This window comes from Phyllostomus discolor, chromosome 3 (genome assembly GCF_004126475.2).
Source record: "Phyllostomus discolor isolate MPI-MPIP mPhyDis1 chromosome 3, mPhyDis1.pri.v3, whole genome shotgun sequence".
NCBI lineage: Eukaryota > Metazoa > Chordata > Mammalia > Chiroptera > Phyllostomidae > Phyllostomus > Phyllostomus discolor.
The window spans coordinates 104,048,764-104,062,958 of record NC_040905.2 but is presented as its reverse complement, the minus strand read 5'-3'; the positions used below and the strand labels follow the sequence as shown (position 1 = coordinate 104,062,958).

Below are 14,195 nucleotides of genomic sequence, written 5' to 3'. Positions count from 1 at the left end.
ACAGGCATTTATTGCCTTTACATGTGGGCAGAGCTGTGTCCTGCGGCCCATAGTGGTTCATTTCTGTTTTCCAGCATCCTCCAGTGAAAATTCCCTGCCTGGAACATTCAGCCCCTTGGACAGACCTTGCCACCATAAACCTGGTGCAGTGCAGAGAAGGGACTCTGGGCCTGGCCTAGGCTTTGCAAACCCTGAGAAGAAGTCCTAGGTCCCCCAGCTAACACTGGGTTCTTATCCAGGAAAGATGGCCAAAGGTGCTGAATATTGTAGTGTTGCCCTGGGCTGAGCCAGTGCAAAGTCTCACTCATTAAAAACATTTTCCTGGAAAGAGAGGACAGTGTTAAGGAGCATGAGCTTAATAGCCAACCACTTGCTTCCCGACCCTTCCTTGCCCACAGGTAAGCTGCACGACCTCGGCCAGGTGGCACCACCTCTCTGAACCAACGGCATTTGGTGCATAGGGAGCATTCAAAACCCATACCCCTTATGATCACTGAATGTTTTCTTGTTTTTCACAGCATAAGGCACTTAATATTCTTTTTCTTAAAGAAAAAGGAATCATAAATGAATACATCAGTACTTATTATTAGAATGATACATGCTTACTTACAAAATCATTCCCTAACTTCCTTCTGAACATCTCACCATTGGGAACATTGCTGTTTGGTCACTTTAAAAATGGTGAGAATTTCATTTGATTCCCTATTCTTAGCATATTCTTGCTGTGTTTTGAATCAATTCTTATACTTACTGGGTTTTTGGGAAGGAGGGCTCAGTAAATTTAATTTCCATTAATTATCTCTGAATCCTCCCCCCAAAACTGAAGTGCCACATAACACAACAAAGATGGCCCCATCAGTCCACCGTGACGGAACGCTTTCTACTCCCCCCCAAGAGCCCTCATTTGCACTTCGGATCCTGGTACCCAGTCGTAGTAGCTGACACTCAAGAGTGTTACTGCAGCCCACGCCTCACATGTGTGGCTTATCAGTTATGCCACTCACTGAATTTCCTCCTCTTGAACTCTCATATCCATACCTCTTATAAAGAAAAATGAATACAAAGCAAGAATGTAGCAAAACCCTAAAACAAGAGCATTCTAATTTTGAAAACTTTTAATTTTCTTGTGCCACATAACAGTGAGCTCTGATGTGTCACCAATCTCTAGTGTAATTAACTTTTTATCTTTTGTTCCTCGTGAATTTACATATCCAATTATCTTTCTATTTAATTTCTCATGGCTTTGCTACGTTGACTAAAACTTCTTAACAAGAAAGTCTTTTAACTTAATGTGTTTTGCAGTTCATTTGTAAGCAGTGGGCCGTTGAAGGCATTGTGGGGTAGCGGGCTGCTGCTGCGTGAGGCTGTGGGATGTCCTGGCAGCATGGGCAGCAGCTACGCTCCTTGTCCTTCAGGGCAACTGCTGAAGCCCACGATGCGGATGAAACAGCACAGCGGTCAGGAGTGCGGAGGAGATGCAGCAAAGCAGACTGACCGTGTGCCAACAATGCTGATTTTAACCACACACGCTCCACTGCACTAGTGCATTTAACCCAAGTGGGTGCCAAGTCTAATACAGCGGCTAAACGTGGTTTTTGCCCCACTGAAATTTCTGCTTTGTTTGAGAACTCCTGCATCAGCTCCCACTTTTTCTATCAAAGCGCACACAGTGAAGAGTCTCATGAAGGGAGGGTCATTCTGGTTGCACGAGGACACCCACCTGCGGAGCTGCTGCAGCAGCCAAGGTGAGCGGACAAACCAGAACGTGCTGCTGAGCGGCGGCAGAGGAGGCACGTCGGGGCTCTGGTCTCGTCTGTTGGGTGAGGTTTTTATAAAAGGCTCATTCGTGTGCAAAGGTCACTTTTCTAGTCACCAAGAAGGCCAGCTCAAGCTTTGACTTCTATCAACTGCATCACCAGTCATCAGAGAAGTCTCAGCATTGAACAGCAAATGTGGGCCACCCAAGTCCTTGCTAAAATGAGTCTACATGGCTCTGGTACTAGGACACAATGGTTTTGTTAGGAGGGAATAGCGATGATCTTTGATTTGCCAAGCGTGGGAATCACAACTACAATTTAACATGATCACATGCAGTTTGTTCAAGGAATTATCAAAGATTGCACTTGGTTGTCAAGTTGGGGTTGAGGCCCATAGGTAGACTTTCAGCATATGCTATGAGAAAACAATCTGATTCAAGAGCAGAGGACTTGAGAAAGTTGAGAAACACATCATTAGGAGAGTTTAGTCAAACACTCATGCAGAGATATTGAAATATTTATTCTTTTATTCCCAGACTCCAACCCCCACCCCCTTCTTTTTTTAAAGGGAGGGCATTTCTATTTCAAATGTAATTTAGGATAGGACCCAGCTCTCTGAATTATGCAAAAGGGCATACATTCAAATCTGCTTGATATCCTTTTATATTCAATAAGTGTTTGTCGGCAGCTGCTCCTTCTGGCAAAAATTAAAAAATAGTGGAAGTGAAAAGTGAATAGATCATAATGACAATCATTTTTTCTTCATCAAATCCATAAGGTCATCTTCTATTCCGTTCTCACTCAGCTCATCTAAACTGTAGTACCGATGAACGATTTTCTCAGCAGTGACCACCACAACTCGGAGCCCATGGGTGTCTTTGCCCAGCTGGCACCCGATGGCAGATGACACCACCATGTCAAGGTTCTGGTAGGTGCCCCCGGCATTCCTGTGGTAGTGGCCTGAGAACACAGCTTTGACACCTGCAGGGAAGGAAAAAAAAACATTAGGGGGATTTCTATTTAGGTAAATTGAGGGCCCCAATGTTTTCTTGTTTGAACAGTATATTGTATTAACTGCATAATATTATTCAGTATGTAACAAATAAGATGGCAGAATATGTGAGATCCAGATTTTTTTTTAAGGATAACTCATATGTACAGTATGTTACCTGTTTCTCATAACTAGTACTGGAGAGTACTAGGGAAGAAGAACAGAAAAGGAAGAGAAGGTGAATGACTTTGGGAGAGATGAAGAAGGCTGAAGGAAATATTTTGAGGGCAATATGAGTAGCCATATAATCGAAGTTATATGTCTACAAAAAATAACCTTTATGGTGTTCTAGTCAAGAGAGCACAGCATGTTCAATATTTAATGTACATCCTCCACTCCAACCTTAAAGCAATGATGGATAAAACATAAAAAACCAAAGGCAGAGGCAGCCTCAACATCAAAATAAATAGTGCTATGGACCAGAAACAAAATGGGAAGGCAGAGTAACAAGTGGGGTTATAATGTTTCTGGGAGTTAAGCTGTTATTATAAGGTAGTCGGGACTGACTGGCCCTGTGTGGAACAGAGGTGCAGGAGTGCCTCTGTTGACGGAAGGAGACTGAAGACAACTGCTGTTGCCTGATGCCTGGGGCTAGGGCAGTGTTGTGCTGATGTGTTAAACAGGTCCTCATGTGGGGCTAGTGAATTGAAAGGTAGAGCTGAGGAAATGAACCACAAGACAACACAGAGATCCAAACACAAGTGACACAACAATTGAAGAACCTGAAGGACAGGTTAAGGGGTGTCAATGGATGCTTAAGAGAAGCTCGAACAGGAGAAAAGAGGAAATAATACTAAGACTACTGAATAAATAATAGATGAGGATTTTCCATATCATAGTAAAATTGCGGGGCATCAAAGAGAAAAAACTTAAGATAACAAGGTAAAAATTTCGAAGGACTGACAATAAGATAACAGGCATCTCAGCAATAGCAGAATCAAGGAGTTACACCTTCAAAATGCTGATTTTCCAAATTTTTAAATTTTATACCTAGCTAAACCATCATTCAAGTTTAAGTCAAAATAAATACATGTTTGAACATATAGACTAAAAGTTTACCACTTCTAAAACTTCACTAAAGGAAGAAGACACAAATAAATTGAAGGATATACTTTGTTCATGGACTGAAAGGATTAATATTGTTAAAATGTCCTTATTACTTAAAGCAATATATAGATTCAATGCAATCCCTATTAAAATACCAGTGATACTCAGAATAACTAACCTTAAAATTTATATGGGACCACAAAAGATCCTAAATAGCCAAAGAAATTTTGAAAAAGTACCAAGTGGGAGGTATGATACTCCATTACATCAAACTATACTAGAAAACTACACTAATCAAAACAGCATGGTACTGGCATAAAACAGATATATAGATCAATGGAATAGAATAGAGAGCACAGAAATAAATCCTTGCTTACATGGACAATTAATCTATAACAAAGGAGGAAAGGATATTCAATGAGGTAAATATAGCCTATTCAATAAGCAACTTTGGGAAAACTGGACAGATACATGCAAAAATATGAAACTAGATCATCTTCTTATACCATATAAAAAATAAACACAAAATGAAGTAAGGATCTAAAGGGTAAGACCTAAAACCCTAAAATTCCTAGAAGAAAATATAGGCAATAAACTCTTAGCAATATTTTTTTTGGATGTGTCTCATCAAGCAAGGGAAGCAAAAAAGAAAATAAACAAATGGGACTTCATCAAACTGAAAAGTTTTTGCACAGTGAAGTGACACCATCAACAAAAGAAAAAGACAATCTACTGAATGAAAGAAGATATTTGCCAATGATACATTAGATAAGGGGTTAATATCTAAAATATATAAGGAACTCATATAACTTAACATGTAAACAATCCAATCTAATTAAGAAATTGAAAGTGTACATGAATAGACATTTCTCTCAAGAAGACACAGAGGTGGCCAACAAACAAAGAAAAGATGTTCAACATCACTAGTCATGAGGGAGCTGCAAATTAAAACCACAGATACTGCCTCACACTGGTCAGAATGGCTACCATCAAAAAGTCAACAAATATGTGTTGGTGAGGGAGCCCTCGTGCACTGTTGGTGGGAGTGTAAATCAGTGCAGCCACTGTGGAAAACAGTATGGAGTGTCCTCAAAAAATTAAAAATAGAGGGGCTGTATGATCCAGCACTTCCACTTCTGGGTTGTTATCCAACGAAAACAAAAACATGTATTCAAAAAGATATACGCATCCCTATGTTAATTGCATTATTACTAGTAATAGTCAAGATATGAAAGCAACCTAGATGTCCATCAATAGATGAATGGATAAAAAAGACATGAAGATATATATATACACACACACATATACATGCACACACACACAATGGAACATTATTCAGATATACAAATGAAATAAGTGAAGCAGAGAAAGACAAATACCACATGATTTTACCTATATGTGGAATCTAAAATATAAAAATAAAAGGACAAACAAAACAGAAACAGACCCACAGACACAGGGGAAAAGTTGATGGTTGCCAAAGAGCAAGTGGAGTGGAAGGATGGAAATAAAAAAAGTTGAATTTCACTGTCAATATAATACACTTGTTTTCATAAAAAATTTTAAAAATTGTAAAAGAACATTATCAAAGAAATGAAAATATAACCCATGGAATGGGAGAAAACATTTGCAAATCTTATATATGATAACAGTCTAATATATCCAGACAATAAAAAAACTCTTCGAATTCAATAATAAAAAGAAATAACCAGAAAGGCTCGTGGCCACCCTTAGGGGACAGGGGAAGCACAGGCTTCCAGAGCACGATTCCACCCGCCAAAAAGGGTCAGAAGTCAGCTAAGGCAGGTCTTCAGTCGGGTGGCTCCCTGCCCCGCTTTTCCTGTGTACTGTATGAAGTGCAGGCTTTAATAATTCCCTCAAATATTTTTGTATTTACAGGAAAATTTATAGGTCATTTATAAAAGACTGCAACTCTTTTAGGAATTATTTGGTTTCGCACATTAAGAGGTCCATACACTTGTCAGCTCTTCACAACCTTTATTTCATCACAGTTTATAACAGTGCATAACAGGATATGCAAATAATTTAAAAATGAAACACAGTTTTGAACCTAGCAGGGACGTAAATGGGATTTCTTACCCTGGTTTATCTTGAGGAGTTTTAACTGTGATGTCAGAAGCTTTCATTAGATCGACTAAAATGGAGAGCAAGAGAGAGAATGGAAAGCATTGACTTCAGAGGTTGGAAGCTGCCATACCTAAATCTCTAATTACCTTGTGATGGCTGATGGGATAATGTTGGAAAGAAAGGTTCTGAAACCTTTGGCCATATTTGCTCTGCTTTTCCCAGGAGTAAGGATTCTGGGAGAATATTAAGAATGAGGCTGCAATTGAAAATAGTCATTTTGAATCCTACAGATTATTCATAAATTCAAGCTGATATGTGTTTTATCAGAAGTAGGATTCTATTTCATGATACAATTCTATTTCATTCTTCCTTTGAACAGTTTCTTCAGGCCTGTGTAGTTTCTACACTACATTTAATAGCTGTCCTACTTCCTGACCCCCACCCAAATCATTGTTCTTTTGTCACTGGGGCTGAGGGAATACACACTTCTGTCACTCTCCCCGCCGCCCTTCTCTCTCTCTCTCTCTCTCTCTCACACACACACACACACACACACACACACACACAGAAATATCCAAATCAACAAATGGGCAAAGAATGTAAACAAACACTTATCCAAAGAAGGCATACAAATGACCAATAAGCATATAAAAAGATGTTCAACACAATCAACCATTAGGGAAATGCAAATCAAAACCATGATGAGACATCGCTTCACGCTCACTAAAATGGCTATAATAAAAAAGATAGAAAAGAAAAAGTGTTCACAGAGATTTGGAGAAATTGGAACCTTCATACAGTGCTGGTGGGAATATAAAATGGTGCAGCAGTTTTGGAAAACCCTTTGACGGTTCCTCAAAATGTTAAACATACAGTTACTGCATGACCCAGCAATTTCACTCTTAGTTCTATAGTCAAGAGAAATGAAAACATACATTAATACAAAGCTTGCACATGGATCTTTTTAAAAGTATTTTTATTGATTATGCTTTTACAGTTTTTCCAATTTTTCCCTTTATCCCCCCCACCCCTGCCCCCCAACCCTCCAACATTCCACCCCCCAATTCATGTCCGTAGGTAAGACATATAAGTTCTTTGAGTCCTCTGTTTCCTATACCATTTTTTATCTTTCCCTGTCTATTTTATGCCTACTAATTATGCTTCTTCTTCCCTGTACATTTCCCCACCTGTTCCTCCCTTCCCCCTCCCCACTGAACTCCCTCTGTGTGATGTCCATTTCTCTGATTCTGTTCCTGTTCTGGCTGTTTGCTTACTTTGTTTTCGGGTTTTTGTGTGTGTGTGTGTTTTTTAGGTCCAGTTGTTAATAGCTATGAGTTTGTTGTCCTTTTACTATTCATATTTTTGATTATCTTCTTTTTCTTAGATAAGTCCCTCTAACATTTCATATAATAAGGGCTGGGTGATGATGAACTCCTTTAACTTGACCTTATCTGGGAAGCATTTTTATCTGCCCTTCCATTCTAAATGAAAGCTTTGCTGGATAGAGCAATCTTGGATGTAGGTCCTTGCCTTTCATGACTTGGAATACTTCTTTCCAGCCCCTTCTTGCCTTTAACGTTTCTTTTGAGAAATCAGCTGATAGCGTTATGGGAACTTCTTTGTAGGTAACTGCCTCCTTTTCTCTTGCTGCTTCTAGGATTCTCTCCTTATCTTTCATCTTGGCTAATGTAATTATGATGTGCCTTGGTGTGTTTCTTCTTGGGTCCAACTTCTTTGGGGCTCTCTGAGCTTCCTGGACTTCCTGGAAGTCTATTTCCTTTGACAGATTGGGGAAGTTTGCCTTCACTATTTTTTCAAATAAGTTCTCAATTTCTTGCTCTTCCTCTTCTCTTTCTGATACCCCATTGCAATATCCAAAGCAATGATTTGGATATTGGAACATTCCAAGTTGTCCCAGAGGTTCCTAAGCCTCTCTTCATTTTTTTTGAATTCTTGTTTCTTTCTTTTCTTCTGGATGGATATTTCTTTCTTTCTTTTGTTCCAAATCATTGCTTTGAGTCCTGGTTTCCTTCCTGTCACTGTTGGTTCCCTGAATTATTTTGCTTTATTTCACTTTGGGTATCCTTCATTCGTTTTTTTCATTTTTTCGACCAAGCTCAATCAGATCTGTGAGTATTCTGATTACCAGGGCTTTAAATTCTCCATCAGATAGGTTGGCGATCTCCTCCTTGCTTAGTTCTTCTTCCGAGGCTTTGCTGTGTCCTTTCATTTGGGCCATATTTCTTTGTCTTGGCACAGCTGACAGGTTGTAAGGGGGCGGGGCCTTAGGTATTCCCCCAGGCAGGGCAACCCTCTAGGTTACGCTGCAGCACTGCCTGTGGGGGAGGGGCCAGAGAGGGAACAGTGTAGCTCACCTGCCCATCTCTGGCACACTTTTTAATGAACTCTCGTGTGAGCCTGGGTGTATCTCCCACCACGGCAACCCCAGCCATAGCCCACAGTCAGCTCTGAGTCTCAGTTTCCCCTTAAGTCAGCCCTTCCCATGCAGCCTTCTGAGGTAGGCAGTGCCAATCAACCTGTCCCCAAGGCTGCTGTGGTGCTGCGGTTTTTCTGAGTCGCCTGTGCTGTCCACTGCCTTAGTGGTCTGGTTGTTCTGGTTGATTTTTTCTTTAATTCCTTGATTGTAGGAGTTCCATGCAGTTTGATTTTCTGGCACCTTTGGTTGCTTATTGATTTTAGATTGGTTGTTGTCCTCCTTTTGGTTGTGCGAGGAAGAGAAGGCCAGAACTGCACATGGATCTTCATGGCAGCACTGTTCACGATAGCCTGACAGTGCGAACAACCTAATGCCCACTAACTGATGCATGGATAAACAAAATGTGGTGCCCCCATTTAATGGAATATTATTTAGCCACTAAAAGAAAACAAGTACTAATACATATTACAACATGGAATGACCCCCAAAACATTATGCTAAAGGAAAGAAGTCAGATACAAAATGTTCTATTCTGTGTGATTCATTAATAGACAATGCCCGGAACAGGCAAATCCATAGAGAAGGAAAGACGATTACTGTCAAGGGCTGGGGGAAGAAAGGAACAGATGAATGGAGAGTGATTGATTGCTAACGGGTACAGTGTTTCCTCGTGAGTGGTAAAATGGTCTGGTAAAATTAGACAGTGGTGATGGTTGCACAACCTTGTGACTGTAGTAAAACCAGTGAATTTTATACTTTAAACAGGTACATTTTATGGTGTTATTTACCTGTTTGTGGTGTTATGGAATTATACAGCTCAATAAAAAATGCAAAAAAGAAAAGGTAGGGGAAAGGGAGAAGGCTAGAATGATCCATGTGGTAATAGATTAGAGTTGAACACATTCTTATGAACTCATATTTAGCTTAATACTCAAGCAAATGGTTATATACAGAAACATTTACTGATGTGTAAAACACAGATTAGTATTCAGACACACTTTTCCTTGCTGTCGGCTGAGAGTGTCTGAGAAGCAGGGACACATACTAGCAATGAGCATGCCAAGTGACCAGACATTGGTTTCTCACACCATTCTGCAATGAGACAAATTGTGGCTCCATGGAGAAATGGCTGACTGCAGGGCTGGGGCCAGAAATATTCTAGTAGGGCCAGAAAGTAAGCAAGTGCTCAAAAACTCACAGTAATGGGGGCATGTCTAAGGGACACAATAGCAACTGAAAGCTTCCCATGCCAAAGGTAACAATTAAAAAAAAAACCATTTTGTTTTCTTAAAGATTTTACTTATTTATTTTTAGAGCGAGGGGAAGGGAGTGAGAAAGAGAGGGAGAGAAACATCAATGAGTGAGAGAAACATTGATCAATTGCTTCTCCCACACCCCCAATCAGGCACCTGGCCTGCAACCAGGCCTATGCCCTGACCGGGAATTGAACCTGTGACCTTTCAGTTTGCAGACAATGCCCAACCCACTGAGCCACACCAGTCAGGGCAAAACAAGTATTAATTTATAACTCAAAATACAAAAAAAAATCCAAAATCCATGAGTCCAGCTAATATAAATGATTAAATAAATAACTACAGGTGGGAAAAAGACACAAAGCTCCCACACTGAAGAACAGCAAACACTTTACATGGATATTCTACCCTCAAGGAGGTGGAGCGTAACTCCTCACCCCTTACGTCTGTGGACCATTCATAGTGCCTTCCTTCCAAGAGTGCGTTTACAGTGGAGAATCCGAGCAAACACCAGCAGTGATAATACGTCACATTGGTAGCATGTGTCCTTAGTATGACTGTGATGGAAATGGCACTTCACCTGTGTGGTCTCCCCAAACCCATAACCCCAGCATGAGAAAAACATCAGACATATCCCAATACAGAGACATTCATTCTATAAATGCTGACCAGTACTTCTCAAAACAGTCAAGGTCATTAAAAACAAGGGGGGTTTGAGAAACTGTCACAGCCAAGAGGAGACTAAGGAAGTATGATGACTAGTTAAAATGCAGTACACTAGATAGGATCCTGAGCAGAAGAGAGACATTAGGTAAAAAGTAAGGGAATCTGATTATGGAGTTTATATGAGGCATGTCTGGAAGGTATCCAGCCATGACTGATTAAAAAATAGAGGGATTTATTGAAGAAGATACAAGAAACATTGTACACAGGACAATGATGCCTCAGCCCCCTTCAAAGTAGGCGCCTTGGGACCTCACACAGCTCTCCCAGCATCTCTTCCATTGTTCAAAACACTGCAATCAGCTGCCCCGTTTTATTTTCCTGAATCTCATTGATGGTCTGGAATCTCTTTCCTTTCAAAGGTGATTTTAGTTTTGGGAACAGCCAGAAGTCACAGAGCACCAAATCTGGTCTGCAGGAAGTCTGAGTCACGTTCAACATTCTCAGGTGTTCTGCTTGTTGCAGGCCTTCCAGAATGTGGATCACTTTCAACAGATTCTCAACCATCTTTGAAGCATTTGTGCCACACTTTTATTTGCACTGTAGTCATTGCATCGTCCCTGAAAGCCTTCTGAATCATCTGAATAGTTCCATGGCAGAATGTTCTAGCTTAACACAAAATTTGATGCAGATTTGTTGCTCTACTTGCTCATTCTGAAATCGATGGCCACACAGTACACATGCTCACTCATGATGTCTACCACCCCAACTGACCAGTACAGTGAAGTCGTCATTTTCACACATGCACACCCCAGTCCACTCTCCTTGGCTGCCAGGTTACATTGATGTTGTGCAAACTGTTCTTGTTACAGTAACAGCAGCTGGACTTTTTCCAGACAGACCTTGTGTAGCATACTGCGTAAGGTATTAGTAGTGGGAGAGAGTGGGTATGGGGTATATGGGAATTCTCCGTATTATATTCGTAATTTTTATGTAATTCTAAAATTGTTCCAAAATTTAATAGTTTATTTCAAAAAATCATGTTAATTTCCAGAAGAACAGAAATGGAATACATAGTTTTAATCTGCAAGGGGGGGGGGATTACAATAACTACAATAACCAACCAACCAGCCAAAATATTTAAAAATGTGACTAACACAAATGCTGGCTCTGGTGCACAGAAACTAGATCACTCTTACAGGGCTGATGGGATATAAGTACATACAGCCACTCTGGAAAAGTGTCTAGCAGTTTCTTATAAAACTGAACAAACAATTGCTATATGACCTAGGAACAGAACTTGGACACTTGTGCCAGAGAAAAAGTTATTTTCACTCAAAAACCTGCACATACATATTCATGGCAGCTTTAGGTATAACAGCCAGAAAATGGAAACACACCCTTTAAAGGGTGAATGGTTAAACCACCCCACCTGCACCACTGACTACTACTCAGGAATAAAAAGGAAGAAGCTATTGATAAACACAACTTGAATGGATAGCAAGGAAAGTATAATGATTAAAGAAAGCCAAAAATGTTTCGCACTGTGTGGTTCCATTTATGTTACATTCTTGAAATGACAAAATGATAGACATGGTTGCTAAGAGGAACAGAAAGGAGTTGGGAGTGGGCATGACTACAGGAGGGATCTTTGTGGTGATGGAACTGTTCTGCATTCAACAATGACTCAAAAGGCATGAAGGAAGTATGCACAAAATGTTAACAGCAGCTGCTGCTGGTCAGTAGGATTCTGGGGGACTTTCGACAGAGCACTTGAAGCCATAGCATGTGGCAGGACCTGGGGCCCACTAAGGGATGAAAAGGAAGGTGACCCAGGTTTCCCTACAGCACAGAGAAACAGTATTTCCATTTACTGGGTTGGCTAAAAACTTTGATTTTTCCCATAGGATGGCCCTAATAGTGCTTCATTGTCTTGAACTTCATTCAAAACAATTTTGTTATTGCGTTGTGACAGCTGTCACATCAGTGTGCACTACAAAAACTTATCAAACTTGGTGATTTTTACGTAGCCATTTTAATATTGAAGATGGAAGAAAGTAAGCAACATTTCTGGCATATTATGCTTCAGGATTTCAAGAAAGGTAAAACCACAACTGAAACACAAAAAAAGATTTGTGCAGTGTATGGAAAAGATTTGTGCTGTGACTGACTGAATGTGTCAAAAGTGGTTTGTGAAGTTTCTTGGTACTACTGACATTTTGGCCAAATAATTCTTTGCTGTGGGGTTGTCTCATACATTGGAAGATGTTTAGCAGCACCCTGGCCTCTACCCACTAGAAGCCAATAGTGGGAGGTAGCCGACATACTCAGAATATCCAAATCAATAAAGTTATTGGTGAAAATGAAAAATGTGTCTTTTATTTTACGGAAAAAACTAAATGGACATTTGGCCAGCCCAACACTATTATTAGATGTAAACAGATACAGCTCATTTCAGAGTGTGATTGAACACTACCTCCTTGCATTTTATTGTGCCCTTGGCCCAGCACCGCTGTCTTCATAGATATTTACCCTTCAGGAACACCCAGCGGAGAGTCAGCAGACACAGGCGTGCTGTGTTTGTGGGCAGAAAACACAGCGCAGTGTTCACTGAGGCACTGTTTGTAATGTGCATTTACCGGAGACTGCATAAATTATAGTATGTGTATTTTTAAAAAAGAGGTGATTACCATATATTGACATTGAAAGGCACCAAATATTCAGTATGAACAGAAAGATGTAAAAAAGTGTATAATCCTGATTTTATAAAAAAGATTAATAAAGTGTGTGTAAGGGGGTATGTGTAAAAGTGTTTGTGCATCCCAACTGAGTGGGGGAGACATCTACACTCAACCCCTTACACTGGCGACTTCTGGTGAGATTTGCGCAGTGGGATCAGCGGGGGGGGGCATCACTTTGTGCTTTCTTACTACTATACTGTTTGCAACAATCATGAATTGATCTGGTGATCACAAACATCAAGGTGAGATGAACAGCATAGAGGTGGCATGACAGATGGACAAGGAAAAGGATGACGCAATATATGGCGGTGCCACCATCCCAGGGCTTGAGCTGCATGGTTCCTTGAAGAGCTGCAGCTGGAGCCACTGGGTTGGGTGCTCCACGGGTCCTCACTGCAAATGGGGCCGTAAACGGCTCCTGATCACTGGGCTAAAGGGCCATGGAAATGACTGCTTCCTCTGCTGCCTTCCGGGGTTTGAGAGCTTGTGGCCGTCAGAGACCCAAATGAAAGCATGTGCTATTAGTCCCGCCTCAAGGAGCTCCTAATGGCCAGTTGGAAAGCACTTAGCATTACTATTATTTTGTTGCATGCTAAATTATGTTTATGAAATTTGGCTCTTTATGCCTAATTCATAGTTGCTAACTGTACTACTCTGGAAGGAATGTTTGGCAATTTTGAAAGTAGCTCACATTAGCTGTAATTAGCTGCGAAAACTCATTTACGTTTAAATTTCACACCATATTAATTGGCATTCGCAGAGACAGGAGCGTTAATGGTTCAAGTGACCAGTGGACCTTTCAGAGCAGACCTCAGCGGACCGTGGACAGCAGGGCTTCTCTGCAACGCATGGTCCCATCCATCTTCCCACTCTAGGCCCCCAGGGCTCACGATTTACTGCTAATGTCCCAAGTCACAGAAAATGTGACCGAATGCAGATTTTCTTTTTTAAAATTGCTGTTCTATTAGAGTTGTCCCAATATTCACCCATTACTCTCCCCTTCCCCTCCTACCCTCAGCTCCCACAGTCAACCCCCACCCTGTTGTTTTTGTCCATGGGCCATTTATAACTGTTCTTCAACTAGACCCTTCCCCTTCTTTCCCCCACCCCCTACCCCCTCCACTCTGGTCACTGTCAGTCTGTTCCTTGTTTTGATGC

At 40.8% G+C, this 14,195-nt stretch overlaps 1 protein-coding gene across 1 annotated transcript in view; it reads right to left on the bottom strand.

Annotated features, from left to right (window-relative positions):
* Positions 1 to 1,200: 1,200 nt before the first annotated feature.
* The window catches only part of CPPED1 (calcineurin like phosphoesterase domain containing 1), a 123,521-nt gene continuing 110,526 nt past the window's right edge, over positions 1,201 to 14,195 (bottom strand). The window contains exon 4 of the mRNA XM_028526443.2: positions 1,201 to 2,738. Coding sequence (XP_028382244.1) covers positions 2,509 to 2,738 — 230 coding nt within the window. The 3' untranslated portion in view covers positions 1,201 to 2,508. The remainder of the gene's footprint in view (positions 2,739 to 14,195) is intronic.